This window comes from Pomacea canaliculata, linkage group LG5 (genome assembly GCF_003073045.1).
Source record: "Pomacea canaliculata isolate SZHN2017 linkage group LG5, ASM307304v1, whole genome shotgun sequence".
Taxonomy (NCBI): Eukaryota; Metazoa; Mollusca; class Gastropoda; order Architaenioglossa; family Ampullariidae; genus Pomacea; species Pomacea canaliculata.
In genome coordinates, this window is record NC_037594.1 from 3,486,713 (window position 1) to 3,501,652 (window position 14,940).

Here is a 14,940-nt window from a genome sequence, read left to right on the forward strand (position 1 = left end):
ACAAATTCAATAATCTACGGACTGAGTTCTGAGGGCTAGAAACAAAGTGTTATATGAATGGCAAGCGAAGAGGAGATTTTCGTTGAGACTTTGGTCTGCAGGAGCTAGAACCCGACTTGAGAAGTTTGAATTTTAGTGGAAATCTTTGTGTTTAAATGTTATTTGCACATCTGTTATCTGGTATATATGTTATATGTGGCTAATGGTATGTTTTTGTTCGGACCATTTAGAGTAACAGCAAGGAAGGAACTAAGAAACCTAAAGAAGTATTCAATCGGTATTTAGACCACGACAGCTTTCAATATATTATCTACGGGATACCCACAGACAGATATTTTTTATATGTGGAATGAAGAAACATGAGCCAGTGCCTATGTCTTAGTCTGTGTGCTGAATTCTGACATAGCAGATGATATTATTTTTGCACCTGAGGAAATCGAAAGAAGGAATGCTTCCATAAGCATGCTGTTTTTCTGTAAACAATGTCGCCCTTAGTAACAGCTTGGAATATTGATTGAAGGTTACACTGGAAAAGTGACACAGCAGTTCTTGTTATCTGTTGGCTGTCACTCATTAGTGTTGGCATTTCACACCGAGGATCCTCCGAGGTCCACATGGGTTACATTTTGTGTTTGTCATTACATTTGTGTTTGTCACGTGTACAACGTGGTTTTACAGCCGGCAGGTGTGCTTACAAGGTGTGGCTGCCTTAATGGGTCAATCCATGACACAAATAAATTATCAACTTGAATAAGGTCATCGCCTCTCTTTAAGTGCTGTTTCTCCATAGTTGTGCCAGACTACAACTTGAACCTCGACGTCTACATAGACGAAGGTATAGTAAGCCATTAACTCATTTTATACTATGAGTAATTCATTCTGTTTTATTAGAATTTATTTTGTGACATTTTCCATTCATGGCTGTCAGGCTGCTGCGGCCTGTCGTTTCGATAAAGAAGTCGCTTGATCAATAAACTTCTGTTGAAGGGATATTCAGTAATCGCGATATTCTTTATATAGTTTGACATGTTTATTTATATGTGCTTGTTCATAAGATAAACGATAATACTCTCTATAAATCTTTCAGAAGCCCAAGTCTTACACCCAGCTGTCTTTAAAATTTCACCTGAAGGTTCACAGACACACGGACGTGCACACACGTGTACAACTATTACATGTTTTTCTTATTAATCACTTTGTTTCTCCACTTCCTACCTTATCATTTTCTTTCTCCCATTTCTCTCCGTCTAGCACACACACTAACAACATTCACCTACAGCAACTACAGGTAAATGCTACTTTCAGTTTCGGGTTTTCCAGGAAAATTGTCCCGTCAATGCTACTTTCTGTTTCGATTTTGTACATTCATCTTTCATTACAGTCGCTGTAATATTTCAATCAATAATATCTGACATTAAACAATGTCTTTATCCACAAGTAGCCCGAATTTTTCCATTTCCTACCAATTTAATAAGACTGGAATTAGTTTGTGGAGCATTAAGGAGGATTTGTATATGGTGGCTGTTGTACTTCACCATCAAGTACAAAGATCGATGACTGCTTAGGCCCATGACTACTCAATTTCCCACGCACACTCAGCAACTTGCTAAGAATGTAGGGACAGAGGAAGGATATGAAATATTTGTTTTATTTATGAATCAAACAGAATAACTAACCATATGTATTATTAGTTGTCGTCTAATTTTAGTCTGCTTTATACTTATTATCATCTTCTATATCAGTGTCGTCTGTTTTTCCGTTATTTTCTATGTTATCGAGACTTATCGCCTAGTCGTTTGTTATCTTAATAATAATTATGATAGGTACATCTACATCGTGCTCTACATGTCTGAACGCTGATCCATTAATATGGCAAAAACACCTAAAGATTAGTCACACATCAAGCAAGACAAAAATTTAGGCAAAAGAGATTGAAAATGTTTTCAAACAGCATCCCAGGCAAAAGGTACTTCTTAATATCTTTAGATGCTTCTTGAAAAAAATATGTCATGATTATCATCTGCTGGCTGGAGGAATTGAGTTCCAAAAGGCTGATGCAGAATGAATAAACAATGTACTAGAAGTCACATTGTCCTCGCAAAATGCTGATTTGCCTGCTTGGAATGAACTGACAGAATGTGTCAGAAAAAAACCATGTAAAAATAATCTAAAGCAAAGTGTAGAAAATTTAGATTGTATGTGAACCCTGACGGGAAGTCAGTGGGAAATACTAAAAAGATGACTTCCATGACCTCGCTTTTGCGAGGATTTGCTTGACCCCTGGATTGCTCGCTTGGACTATGAGTCGTGCTGCAGACTTCTGAAGCTTCTCGAGTTTATTGATGAGGTACCGAGGACACCAAGACAAGAGAAAATTATAATTTTAAAGTTTTGATGAAAAAAAGACACAGACGAGAGTACAGGCAATTGGAGTAGAAATATGCAGAAGCATGGTGATTGTAGAAAAGCAAAAAAAGGAGACGGGGTCAAAGGGCTGGGATTATCGCCGACAAACATGGTCGCTTCACTCACCATCACATAGCACACTGCAGCGACTATACATGCAGAAATAGTAAGATTTTCCAGCAACACGTTATCAAAATCTATTTAAAAAGACACCATGGAGACTTTTGTCATGGAGTAGGGAATGTCATGTTAGAGACAAAGGATCCAACATCAAGATGGCATACAAATAAAAACACCAAAACAAACAAACAAACAAAAAAAAAAACCGAAAAAAAACTTAAAAATACAAAGTGAGTCAGACCGTCGCTAGTACAGAATTCGTACTGGATGTTGAGTAGTGTTTTAGTGCACATTTGTTGTTTTTTTTGATCACTGTGTTACCTATGGTCTATAATCCATGTTTACACCATAAATATGGAAATTGCTTGGGGATTTGATATAATCTCTTCTCGGATTTACATTCTTCTAGAGGCAGACCGTGAGAGCCCTGCTCACGACTCTATCATGTACGCCTTTCAAAGCATATTTAGATACTTTCGTGGATACTGGTCACAAGGCACACCACAGGATGAAAGTAGGTATAGCCTTGTCTTTATTGTTTGTGTCAGTGGACTTGCCTCCAATATGCGCGAGGCTGCTGTCATTCTCATAGCTAGCTAGACAAGAAGATAATACATTTCTGTAGTAGTGAAACGATGTTTACACACTTTTATTCCATTAACTATGTTTGTTTGTCTCTCATGCTCAGATTTAGTAATTTTTTTTCAATCATCGTCCTAAAGGTCTAAAATGGTCACCGGTTACTCACCTCCGGTGACAATGCAATATTAAATCATTTTCAGCAGTCCACAAGTAGTACAATAATTTTATTTAATGTTTTCTTCAGAAAAGTAACATTTCAATAAATGTAACCTGGGAAGACTTGATTCTGCTTTATTATTAAGCAATGGATTCTTCCCTTATTTTCGCTTCATATTGCAGAAGAACAACTGGAGGAGGAAACTTTCTATGACACACCGAGGATCTCTTGAAGATGAGTCTGATGAAGGTGAGAATCGTTTTGTCTAAGAACACACGACATGTGGTTAACTCCCTTTAAAATTAGGCCCCTGCAATGAAGACGACAAAGTCTTTTTGAATAGGTAATTGTGTGTTTATAGTGCTAAAAATTGATATGATTTAAATGAGCACACATTTCTGGTCTAGTTATATATGAATGAAAATCATATTTATGCAGGCTCAGTTTTCTTTCCTGTGGATTTCCAAACCAACACTTTTACAAACTTCTTTTTGAATTAAGCTGCTGTAGAAAAAAAATCCTAACTGTATTAGGGAATGAATAGTTGGATAGTTATACTTGTGATGTATGCACATTATGTTAAAACAGAGACACAACTGCCAAAGAGACAAGAAGTAAAATATCAGGAATGGTTAAGCCGCCTGGAGACAGGACCCTTTTACCCTCACAAATTGTTCTTCAGAAATGTTAGTCCGGATTTCCAAAGAGATGCTCATGAACTTCCTAAAAATCGTCACTGGACAGGAGGACATAGAAACTCTGTATTGTGACAGACCTGGTGATGTTCTGGTCACCTTCAAAACAGAAGTTGGTGAGCAAAAAACAATAGGCTTTTAAAATAGTTGATATTTGTGGTTTCAATGTGGTTAGTTTGGTTTCAATTATGACTGGATTAATGGGTAAAATAGGTTAAAGGTTAAAGTAGTTCTCCAATACAAAATACTTGAATACAATATTCTGATTATTGTTGGTAGGAGCACTATTTAATTGCCCCTTGGGATCGATAAAGTTTCATTGTTTGGATTCAGAGCGAAAATATAATGGTTTGCGTTTTGAGTGTGTGTTTTTAATAGAGAGTATGTAGTTGTATAACTAGTTAAATTAATTGTGGAATTTCTACTGTTTGGTTCTTGGAACTGTTCACAGATTTTTGAAAGTGAAGAACAAATGCCAGACAAAGTTGCTAAATAAAAGACAGCTGGAAGTCTTGAGGTATCTGTCTCGAACAGCATCCTTGTGGAGAACCTCCGCCAAAACACAGATCTTGAGCTTGTATCTTGCTACTTTGAAACCCAGCGTGCTAAGGGGGGACCAGTGCTTAAAGTACAACCAGTAAAGGACCAACAGACATGTGTCGTCTGCTTTGAAGATGCTAGCGGTAAGAAGGACTAGGGGATGTCAATATAGACCAATAAACAGAAATGGAGACTATTTAAATACACCGCTAGCCCTTAATCGTTGGTGCTGGCTGGAATTTTGTATACTAGAGCTTATTATCATTTTAGAAGGTTGCTAGCATCCACTTATTTCACTGGTGGAGCAAAATGTGCCATGGAGTTTCTGATCTTTCTGTTTACTTTAAACTCACTTGACAAACAAGCATGTCATAGGCAGAGACAGTTACATTAGGTGTGAACAGCTAAAGCAGCAACTTACCATTAGTCTTACAGCTTAGTCCCCATGGGAATTAATGAGCTGTAAGTGGTTCACCGTCTCTGTTACATGGAAGAAAAAAAGGGAAATTTTTATTACATAAAGGTTAAATATTAGCACATCAACACGCTAAAACGAGCAGGCACTAGGAGAATCAGTCTCAAACTACAGTGGCGATGTGAATGTCTGTTCCAGTGGTTGACGAGGTCCTGAAGGTGCCCCACAGACTCGGAGGACGGGAGCTGCGGGTCTCGCTGTATGTGGAATGTCTGGGACCCTCAGGAGGTAGAACAGAGCCCCACATCTTTGTTTGTTCCCCGCCTGTTGAGTTGACAGACGAAAACAATCTGAAAGTTGCCTTCCTCAGACACAATTCCGAAATGTTGCAGATGTTCAACCTCTACCTGTCAAAGGTCCATGCCAATGCCACTGTTGTGGGTAATGTGCTCATTGTGAGTTGTACCCTCACAGGATCAATGGACAGAGTAGATTTACTGGTGAAAAATGGAGAGATAATGTAAACAAGCAACTGGAGCATTGTTTTGGCTTCATAAGACTTCAAAGATTAGAAGTGCAGCCAGAAATTTGGTGGGATGTCAGAAACACCATCAGTCAATCTGAGCTCAACACTGACGATTTAGTGTTATCACATGATGAAGAGTACACCTTCTCAGTTCTGGACAGAAGCTTTGATGAAGGAGGCACATTTGCTCACATTCAAAATATTGCTAGTGTTAAACAGAAAAAGTCTCTTAAGCCGAAAGTGTTTGACTCTGAAAAACTAAAGAAATTTCAACTTGATCTTTTGATGTTATCCACTTTTATCTCGGACACACAGTCGCATCACAAAGATCTCAAAGTAGACATTAAACTTGAAAACAGAGAAGTCGTTTTTAACGGTCCGCTGTTGATGGTAAGAAAAGCACGATTGAGGATGTATGAAATCCTTCAGTCAGCCTCATCAACAGTGGTGACTGATGTACCTCATGTTCATGTCTCCCTTCTTGCCACTGACGAAGCTCGCGATGCTGTGAACAATCGTCTCAGACAAGCTGGACTTGCTGCCACATGGGAATGCTGCGGTAATGTAGTTGTTGTCTACAGTTTACACCAAACTGCTCTTCCTCTGGCTGTGAATGTAATTAAAACCTCGTTTAAAAGTGAACGTATCGTTTTGGATAAATCGTCCTCCAGTCTACACACTACAGCAGAATGGAAAGACAATGTAGAGAAACTCCTAAAAAAACACCTCGGACTTCTCAAAATCAGCACGGATCACCGTACTATCCTTGTAACAGCTTTTTGTGACATAATGTCGACTGTCAAAGAAAATATCAACAAATGTGCTTTAGAAAGTAGTATGTCTTCTGCTGCTTTTCAACTTTCCCCAAGTCGACTGAAATTTGTGACCCTTTTCTGGGAAGAAAAAGTTTCAAGCATCGCAGTAAAGTTGAAAGGGTACAAAATAAATATCACACTACAAAGTGATAGGGTTCTGGTTGGGGGAACAAAGCAAGGAATTGAGCTTGTGAGAAAGGAGCTGAATTCCTTGTCAGAACAAATTATTTGTACAGAAGAACTGATCATAAGAAAAGAAACCATCAGGTGTCTTTCTACACTTCGCAACAATAACGAACTGCAAGCCATTGCTTTCACCTGTAAATGTGTCTTGTCTCTTCATCCAGAGAATGTCAGTGTTGAGGTAAGTGACCAATATGAGATCGTTTTCCTTGAAGAACGATCTACTGGTGACTGTGGGTAGAGGTAATAAAATGGCTAATGGTATAAGGGTTGGCACTTTGTTTCAAATTAACTTGCACGTTCGTAAAGGGAATTTTTTCTTCCTGAGCGAAAATAAACTTAAGTGAGGGAAGCTCGAAACCACTCAACCACAAGGGCATGTGGTAATTTGCGGACAATTTTAGATACAAATAAACATCTATAACCTCAGTTCAATCCCTTCTCCGCATTGAACACTGTTTTTATAATTTATTGGTAGCCTACTTATTTTAGAAGAACTTCTAGATAAGCTAAAAACAGAAATGTGAAGATCAGACAGGGTTAGTGTTCACATCTGTTTAAATAGACATGTGCCTTTAATGGCGAAATTATATTTGTAGGGACCACAGAAAACATGCTGCATGAAGCATCATTGGGTGTAAACGCTTGTTTTGGCAGATGAGCGCCACCAACCTGCCTGCTGAAGGCCCTCGGGTACATGCTGTGCAAGGGGACATCACTCAACTGCCAGTTGACGTCATTGTGAATGCAGCCAATGAGCTCATGGACCGCGCTGGGGGCTTTGCAGGAGGTATTGCTTTGAAAGGTTAGAACGTGGAATTTGAAAGTTTGTTTTCATATGAACAAGTCAGATCACCACGATTTTTTAACACCTGATGTCGACCTCAGATAAAACTCATCTTTCTGGAGGAGATAATGATTTGAAATACTGATGGTTGTGTTTGTCAGTATGTAAACTAGAATTTAAAAAAGTATTTCTTTCTGGATGAGAAACAGTTTGATGAGAAGGATACAATTGTAAATAAGAGCCCTCTTTCCTTGCACCTGTCATTGCTATTAGTCTGAAGGTAGAACGACCTTTTCCCATATACCAATTGGTTTCGTGCGTTTTGATATGAATTTTTGTTTTTGTATCTTTCATTCCTTTCTATTCAGTATTCATCTCTCGGGTGTGATTGTGAACGTACATGTGAGACAGTAATGATGATGATGATGATGATAATGGATGATGGTGGATGACGGTGGATGGATGGATGGATGATGATGATGATGATGATGATGATGATGATGGTGCACGATGATGATGATGATGATGATGATGATGATGATGATGATGATGATGATGATAAGGATTATGAAGTACAAAAACAGTGTTATCGCAATCTAAGATCCAAAGGCTCGCTGTCACCAGGCAATGTGCTGGTGTCAGGACCAGGAAAGCTTCCCTGCAAGGCCATTATCCACGCTGGCGGACCTCGGTATAAGGGAGGCAACAAAGGGGAAGAAGAATGTCTTCGAGACACAGTGATGGAATGTCTGAAGACTGCCTCCGACCGCAGATACACTTCTATTGCCATTCCTGCCATCAGTTCCGGTATTTTTGGCTACCCCGTCAAAGAGGCCACCCGGGTCATAGTGCAGGCTGTGAAACTTTTCTTCGAGACCAATCGGGACAGCAGCATCACAGACGTCCAGCTCGCTGACATTCGAATAGACACCGTTCAAGAGTTCCAGAAAGCACTTAAGGCAATATATAGCAATTATACTCCGATTACTAAACAAGGTAATATTTTTTTAAGATTAAAATTTGGCAAAAGTTTCTTAAATCCGGAAGTTTCGTTTTCTTAGACTTCAACATAGTAATAAAAACACACTAGCGTTTGATGCAGTGTTACCAAAACATTTACTGATAGTCTTTATTTTAAGAAGCCTGCAATTATAGTCCATTTATATATTTTTGGACTAGTTTGCAATAGAAAAGCGTATAAAAATATCTAATACTTTGTAATTTTTGAAAAAGTTAGCGGTGGTGTCGTAGTTATAATGGTGATAATCGTGGGAAGAATTTTTGCATTAGGCATGAGACCTATCTAGCCAAGGTAGATTTTGTAGCTGCCTAGCCTTGTTCTGTCAAACTAACCTGCTTTCTGATTGGCAACACCCTTTGTACTCCAAGGTCTTTCTGGAAAAGAACAGTCGCCAACGATAGGGGTAAGCCAGATGTGTCCTGACTCATAGTCATGCTTTGCTTACTTTACAGCCTTCATGCAGCACTGATGTAATGACCACGACTATAAAGATGAATTTATTGTCTCTTAGCAGTGACAAGTCATGTACATGTTCTAAAAGTAATCCTCTGTTACCCTACTAACAAATGTCTGATGATTAATATCAACTTTGTTTTTATTTTTGTATTAGCCAGTGTTTTCGTGTATGGCGATAAAATTGTTGTGTCTCTTTACTTGCACTCTGCACCTACAATGTTTTTATTTTTAGACCATATCTGCCATACAAGGGGACATCACCCAAATGACGGTGGATGTCATAGTGAATGCCGCTAATGAAAGGATGACCCATGATAATGGACTGGCAGGATACATTGTTAGGAAAGGCAAGTTAGTAGTAACTGAAAGTTCATGAAATAAATAGTCTACAGTGTGCGTTTTGCAGAGAAAATTACTAAGATAATTAATGAACTAACTGTCTTTATATTTTTCGTTTGGGTTTATCTGTTCTGCAGGAGGGGACACAATCCAAGAGGAATGTTATCGCATTCTCAGAACGAGAGGCAAGCTGTCAGAAGGCGATGTGCTGGTGTCAGGACCAGGGAAGCTTCCATTCAAGGCCATCATCCACGCTGTGGGACCTGCGTATCGAGGAGGCACCCGCGGAGAAGAGGAATGTCTGCGGGGTACAGTGCTGAAATGTTTAATGACTGCCTCTCACCAAGGTTACACTTCTATTGCCATTCCTGCCATCAGTACTGGGAGTCTTCGCTACCCCGCTGAGGAGGCCACCCGTGTTATAGTACAAGCTGTGAGGGTTTTTTTTGATACGAGTCCAAAAAGCAGCATTAAAGATGTTCGACTCTGTGATATTTCAAGAAGCACAGTGGAAGATTTTAAGGGCGCGATACAAGCAGCTTCGGAGGAGATGGATTTGTCATCAGCTTCATCTCAAGCCACTTCACAAACTGAAATGTCGTCACCTTCTCGATGGTTCAGACTTTCTCCAAGAATGACTCAACCGAGGAACACATTTTCTTCAGAAAAAGGCAAGATATTAAAATTAGCAAGTCTATGGCTAGAAGACTCAGTTTCAGTAATATCTGAAAATGATTTTTATTTTGACAACCAAACGTAATGCATGCGGAAACTTTATATTGAAGAAATCAATATTTAAGTCATAAAGCACGATCTTTTATCTCCAGAAAACACCAGTAGAAAGTAATACATTTACGTGTGCTTTAATATGTGTGTATGGGCAAACGTGCGTATGCGTGCACAGGTCAGTTTGTATGTGATATATATATGTGTGTGTGGAGCGGTGTGTTTTAGGTGATGTGTATGTGATTGTCCGAATGAAAGAGAGTGTATGAAAAAAATGTATTTTGACAACATTTGAAAGTGATATGTGTAACAAAAGTCACGAAAAGAACTTTTGCAGACCTACTTAATTAAAGCATTATGCAAATTGGTATAAACAGATTTGTTGTTATCATCTTTGCCTCTGAAAGCGAATTTTACTGTTTCTTAGTATTTGGGATTTCTAAAATATTATTTGCATCAAATTATCAAGCGCAAATATTTCTTTGAAGTACTCGTAGGATTAAAAGCTCCTAGTCAATCAGTTGTCAGAGCAGGTCTTGTAGAGGGTGACTAGTCCAGTCTGTCTGTGAGCCAGTTCTTTCTTTGGCCACCGCGGTGTCGACTGACCCCCAAGGTACCTTGAAGGATAGTCTTTGACAAGGTGCCGGGTCACATGAACAAAGAAGATCAGCTTAGGTTTCTTGGCTGTTGAAAGTAAAGGTTGAGATAAATTGTATCCTGCTCTATCGCCAAACAAAAGAGTTAAGAAAGAATGGATATGTTTATAACAGATGCATTGGTAGTAGAAACATATGGCAGCACCAAGAACTTCTTTCCTAATAATTCCTCTGTGTGTTTTTCTCTAAAGCCCCATCTTAAGGAAAATAATAAGAGAAATGATTTAATTAATTTGTTCTTATCTTTGGTGACTTTTTTCTCCTTTTTTTCAGGAGTTGATAAAGGGACTAGGAAACCTAAGGCGCTATCGCCACCCGAGACCTTGAAATTGTACATCTTCACGGCAGATCCTCAGAGAAAAGAGCATTTCTTAAAAGCATTGGATGAGTTTGTGGATAGCAAATTTGTGGAGCAGGAGATCGAGGACTTTGATCAAATATCGCCTGACATGGTAATGATACTAAATAGTTCAAGCTGAAGATCCGAATCATTTTATTTCTGTTTATGTATTCATGGGCTAAAATGGTCTTGAAACTATTAATGCAGTCACATAAAAACCCAGGATTTGGTCAGATGATGTATCTGTTGTAACGATGATGTATCTGTTGTGACAATGATGTATCTGTTGTGACAATGATGTGTGTTGGCAGCTGGAAGACGCGTGTAAGAAGTACAACGTGGAGCTGCTCCTGTGGGACTCGGGCGCCACCGTGGGAGGCATGTCAGAAGATGTTCAGAAGCTCAAAGAGGAGATAAGCAGCATGATAAAGACAGCAGAAAGACAGCAACAAGAAAGTATGATTGCGAACCTTGTTCAGTGGTACTATTTTGATGTGAGTATTAAAGCAAGTGTTTAATCACAAGCCTCATTGAGTAGCACAAGTTTTAGGTAGCTTTTACAGATAGAAAGGATTATTGCAAACTTCATTCAATGATAGCTATTATGCTCATATGACAGTCATTTGTAATAATAATAATGTGAGCTTTTGCCGCGCGGTATCCCAGCCAAAGCCAGTTTCTTCGCGCATTGCAAACATAAAAACCGAAGACAGAAAACATTCCTGTGGCTCTGTAAAGTTAATGGAATGCCAAATCGTTCTTCTGCCGGGTGACATTTATAGACCAAGATGAGAGAGATCGACAGTCATTGGACTGGAGCAGAACAGATTAATAGTCAAACATGTCGATCAAATAGTCAGGAGATAACCTCTTGCGTTAGCAGTTTGCATTTTTGCTCGGTGCTAGTGAAACAACAACAATAACAACATTAACAATAACAACAATAATATAATGCATTATATCATTTCATTTATTAGTATAATTAATATAATATATTTCCTCATTTTGCTTACCCGATTTGTTTTTCTTTTCACTTTCACTTTTATGAGAAGAAAACTGCTAGCTTTATTACTAAGCTTTTTAAAGTTTAGGGACACAGCTCATGATGGTCTTTCATTTATTTGTCTATTTCTTCTTCATCGTGCCCCTAGACAACAAGTATCCCCAGCAAACGAGTTCCGTTTGAAAGAAGAGAAAATCATCAGTTAGAGAATGCCTATCAGATGAAGAGGGATACAGTGAAACTGAGAGATTCAGAAGGTTCTGTCTATGTTTGCAACTTCAAGAACATGACATGTACCGCTGAATTTAACTTGGCCATCGCTGGTAAGATTATGAGAAAAGAAAAATCAGAAGGTAAGCTTTATTTTGTATTTTTGCTTCTGTAATCAATCGTTCATTATAAAAAGCAAAGAAAGCAATCACATCGCTTTTTATTACCATGTAGCTTTTTATAGAACATATTTAGATATTAACATTTAATATGGTTTTCATATCTGCCCAAAGCCCCTCACTTCATCGCCAGCATAAGCCGCTCTTGATCCTTCTGCTTCTTCTTTGAAATTTGTCCTTCTGTCACACATTTCCTCTTTTCTCTCCCCCACCCCACCTTTCTCCAACTTCGAGACCCCATGCTCTAACTCTTCCACCATCTTCCTCACACACTTTTCTCGTCCTTCTCCTTCGTAATGTTTGTCCTTACTTTCACCCTTCTCGCTTTGTATCTTCTTGTCTTCTCCCTTCCTCATCTTCTTTTGTGTAGTGCGGTATGACAATGCACGAGCGACGCGTGCAGAGACTAACTCACCACGTCCTTGCTTAACTTGATTTAGAGTAAACACCAACAGTTTTTCGTCTTTTCGTTTTGTTTGCTTTTTTTCTTTTAATGTGTCCTTTAATCTTGCTGCTGCTGCTGCTGCTGCTAATGATGATGATGATGATGATGATGATGATGATGATGATGATGACGACGACGACTAACGACGACGACGATGATGATTATTTTTATTTTTTTATTAGACTTGGCCTGTCCTCTGCCCGAAACATGGGAGCCCTTGTGTAACGAGCCTGTTAAGCGAGTGCTACTTGTGGCTGGATGCCCCGAGTACAACAGCGTGAAGGCAAATATGTCCCGGACTGCAAACAACCCTTTTACCATTATATCAGTTAGTAGCAATTTCAAATTATACAAGCTAGCTATCGATACATGCACATTAGTAAACGTTTCAGGCCAGCGACTGCTACAGAAAACACATTTTACATAGAGTGGCTATGTGTGCTCTCCAAATATTTACAAATTTATCAATCGAAAGACACTGGGCAAACGTACAGATGGATGAATAGATAAATGGATAGACATAGACATTTATAGAGACAGTATATAGACAAACCAGGTAGTCTACTGACTGTATTGTCACGTGAGCATCTTTGGTAAACGATCCTCACTGTTTCAGATCGAGCGGATTCAGAATGGTGATTTATACAGGCAGTATGTTGCCAAAAAGGCGCAGATAGACAGGCAGAACAACGGGATGTCCTCAGAGAAAACCTTGTGGCATGGCACCTCGTTACAGGCCATAGACAATATTAACCTCTACGGCTTCAACCGCAGCTTTTGTGGAAGAAATGGTAAGGCTTGGAAGGGGGGGGGGGCACATTTGTTACTCGTGTTTGCATAAATACCAGCGTGTCTATTTTACTTAAACTTCCAGTTATCTTTTCTGTGAGATGGCCCCAATTAGTAATTTCTTAAGTTCTCAGTAAGCAGAAATCCAAAAATTCATTCTTTTAGCAAATTAGCACCAAATTATCACGTGTCAGAATTAATGTGGTTTTTTTTTCTTTCTCAGCTACGGCTTACGGACAAGGTGTGTATTTCGCGGTCAACTCCAGCTACTCCATGAGCGACACCTACTCTGTGAGAGATCAGTCAGGGAACAAACACATGTACCAGTGCAAGGTGTTGGTCGGGTGTCCCACAGTCGGGAATAGTGATATGAAATTCTTGCCCACTCGACGAGGAAAGATAAGATACGATTCTGCCACCGACAGCACATCTCAACCAAGCCAGTACGTCATCTTTAACGACACCCAGGCGTACCCTGAGTACCTCATTACTTTCCAATATATCTGGGGCGAGGGTTATATGCCCTGACTTCTCAACAATGTATAGTCTATGTGTGAGTGAGCGGATGGAGGGGTGAAATAAATGATCACGGGACTGAGTAGTGCTGAGTGAAAATTGTGGTATTTCCGGAAAGAAGGGTGTAGAGGTAGGAGCTATTCCGGGTGTGAAAGAGATTCTATGCCAAGACAAGGTATAGAGCACCAACTTGTATCACTGGACTGCTGGCAGACGAATTTTTCAGTTAACTGATATTTTTCAGCTACTTCATATAACACTTCAAATCAAATCAAATCAAATTAGACTTTATTGTCTGTCGAGGAGTGGACAAAGTTTAGTTACGAAGGTACGAATAAAAATACCCGCGCTTGTTTTTTGTCCTTTCTTCAAGCTCACTTCTAATTGGTGTTGTTTAAAATAAACACGTGATATGATTTCAGTGAGTGTTTGACTGCTGTCACCTATGATGTGTCACTGACTGACCGAGTGTGTCATTCTCCCCTTCTGCATGTAGTCAGGTAGTACCGCTATGTTATGCACTACAACAAAATGCTACACAGTAAAATATAAATCATCATTCACACATAGAAAGCAAACTTAGATAACTCGCACGTTTATAAAATACGAACTACTGGCATAGACTTATTCAGGAGTATTTATTTATTTGGTTTATTTGGTGACATCGCCACTGGACGATGTCCAGGTGTCAACTCAGAAGAAGGATGTTGGCGGCGATTTGTCTACCCAACGGTGGATTTAAGTGCGGAGGCGGAAAGACGTTTTCCGGGGCCTGGCGCCTCACCTGCTGCTTCCTGTGATGTCTGCTGTTGGCTGCCCATCGCTTCCGCCTCTGACACCCCTCTAGGAATCTGGTCTGAAATAACCACATTATTACCAACCATCTTAGCACGGGTGGCTCTTAAGCACATACACAAAAATTATACTGGTTTCTAAAGAAAAGGGTTGCTTTACAACAAAATCTAAAATATATCGAAATAGAAATACTTCTATGACAAAACTCTACATTATTAATTAATCTTTACCACGAAGAA

General features: G+C 39.3%; 1 protein-coding gene and 1 long non-coding RNA gene across 3 annotated transcripts; both read left to right on the forward strand.

The window, feature by feature from the left end:
• The first annotated feature begins 530 nt into the window (after nt 1-530).
• Nucleotides 531-3,514, forward strand: LOC112564376. The gene is made up of 3 exons (XR_003099203.1): nt 531-835; nt 2,936-3,040; nt 3,448-3,514. It is a non-coding gene; the product is annotated as an uncharacterized LOC112564376 (long non-coding RNA).
• Nucleotides 3,515-3,861: 347 nt separating this feature from the next.
• LOC112564361 (poly [ADP-ribose] polymerase 14-like) lies at nt 3,862-14,729 on the forward strand. Of its 2 annotated transcripts, XM_025239123.1 has the most exons (16): nt 3,862-4,076; nt 4,412-4,643; nt 5,114-6,620; nt 7,097-7,244; nt 7,851-8,222; nt 8,616-8,650; nt 8,936-9,050; nt 9,180-9,713; nt 10,698-10,876; nt 11,076-11,258; nt 11,916-12,120; nt 12,784-12,929; nt 13,218-13,392; nt 13,614-13,833; nt 14,329-14,406; nt 14,592-14,729. In XM_025239123.1, the coding sequence occupies exons 3-16, from the start codon at nt 5,727-5,729 to the stop codon at nt 14,704-14,706; spliced, it is 3,399 nt and encodes a 1,132-aa protein (XP_025094908.1). In that variant the 5' UTR covers nt 3,862-4,076; nt 4,412-4,643; nt 5,114-5,726; the 3' UTR covers nt 14,707-14,729. The 2 variants fall into 2 exon arrangements, with proteins under 2 accessions (XP_025094908.1, XP_025094909.1); XM_025239124.1 differs by lacking the exons at nt 14,329-14,406; nt 14,592-14,729 and having other exon boundaries at nt 13,614-14,327.
• Nucleotides 14,730-14,940: the final 211 nt, after the last annotated feature.

Bases quoted from the DNA above. Each gene is read 5' to 3' on its own strand.
- LOC112564361 (XM_025239123.1), top strand. From the start codon at position 5,727: ATGTTATCCACTTTTATCTCGGACACACAGTCGCATCACAAAGATCTC. The intron at 8,223-8,615 runs GTAATATTTTTT...TTGTACTCCAAG, and splicing joins TACTCCGATTACTAAACAAG to GTCTTTCTGGAAAAGAACAG. The intron at 12,930-13,217 runs GTTAGTAGCAAT...TCACTGTTTCAG, and splicing joins ACCCTTTTACCATTATATCA to ATCGAGCGGATTCAGAATGG.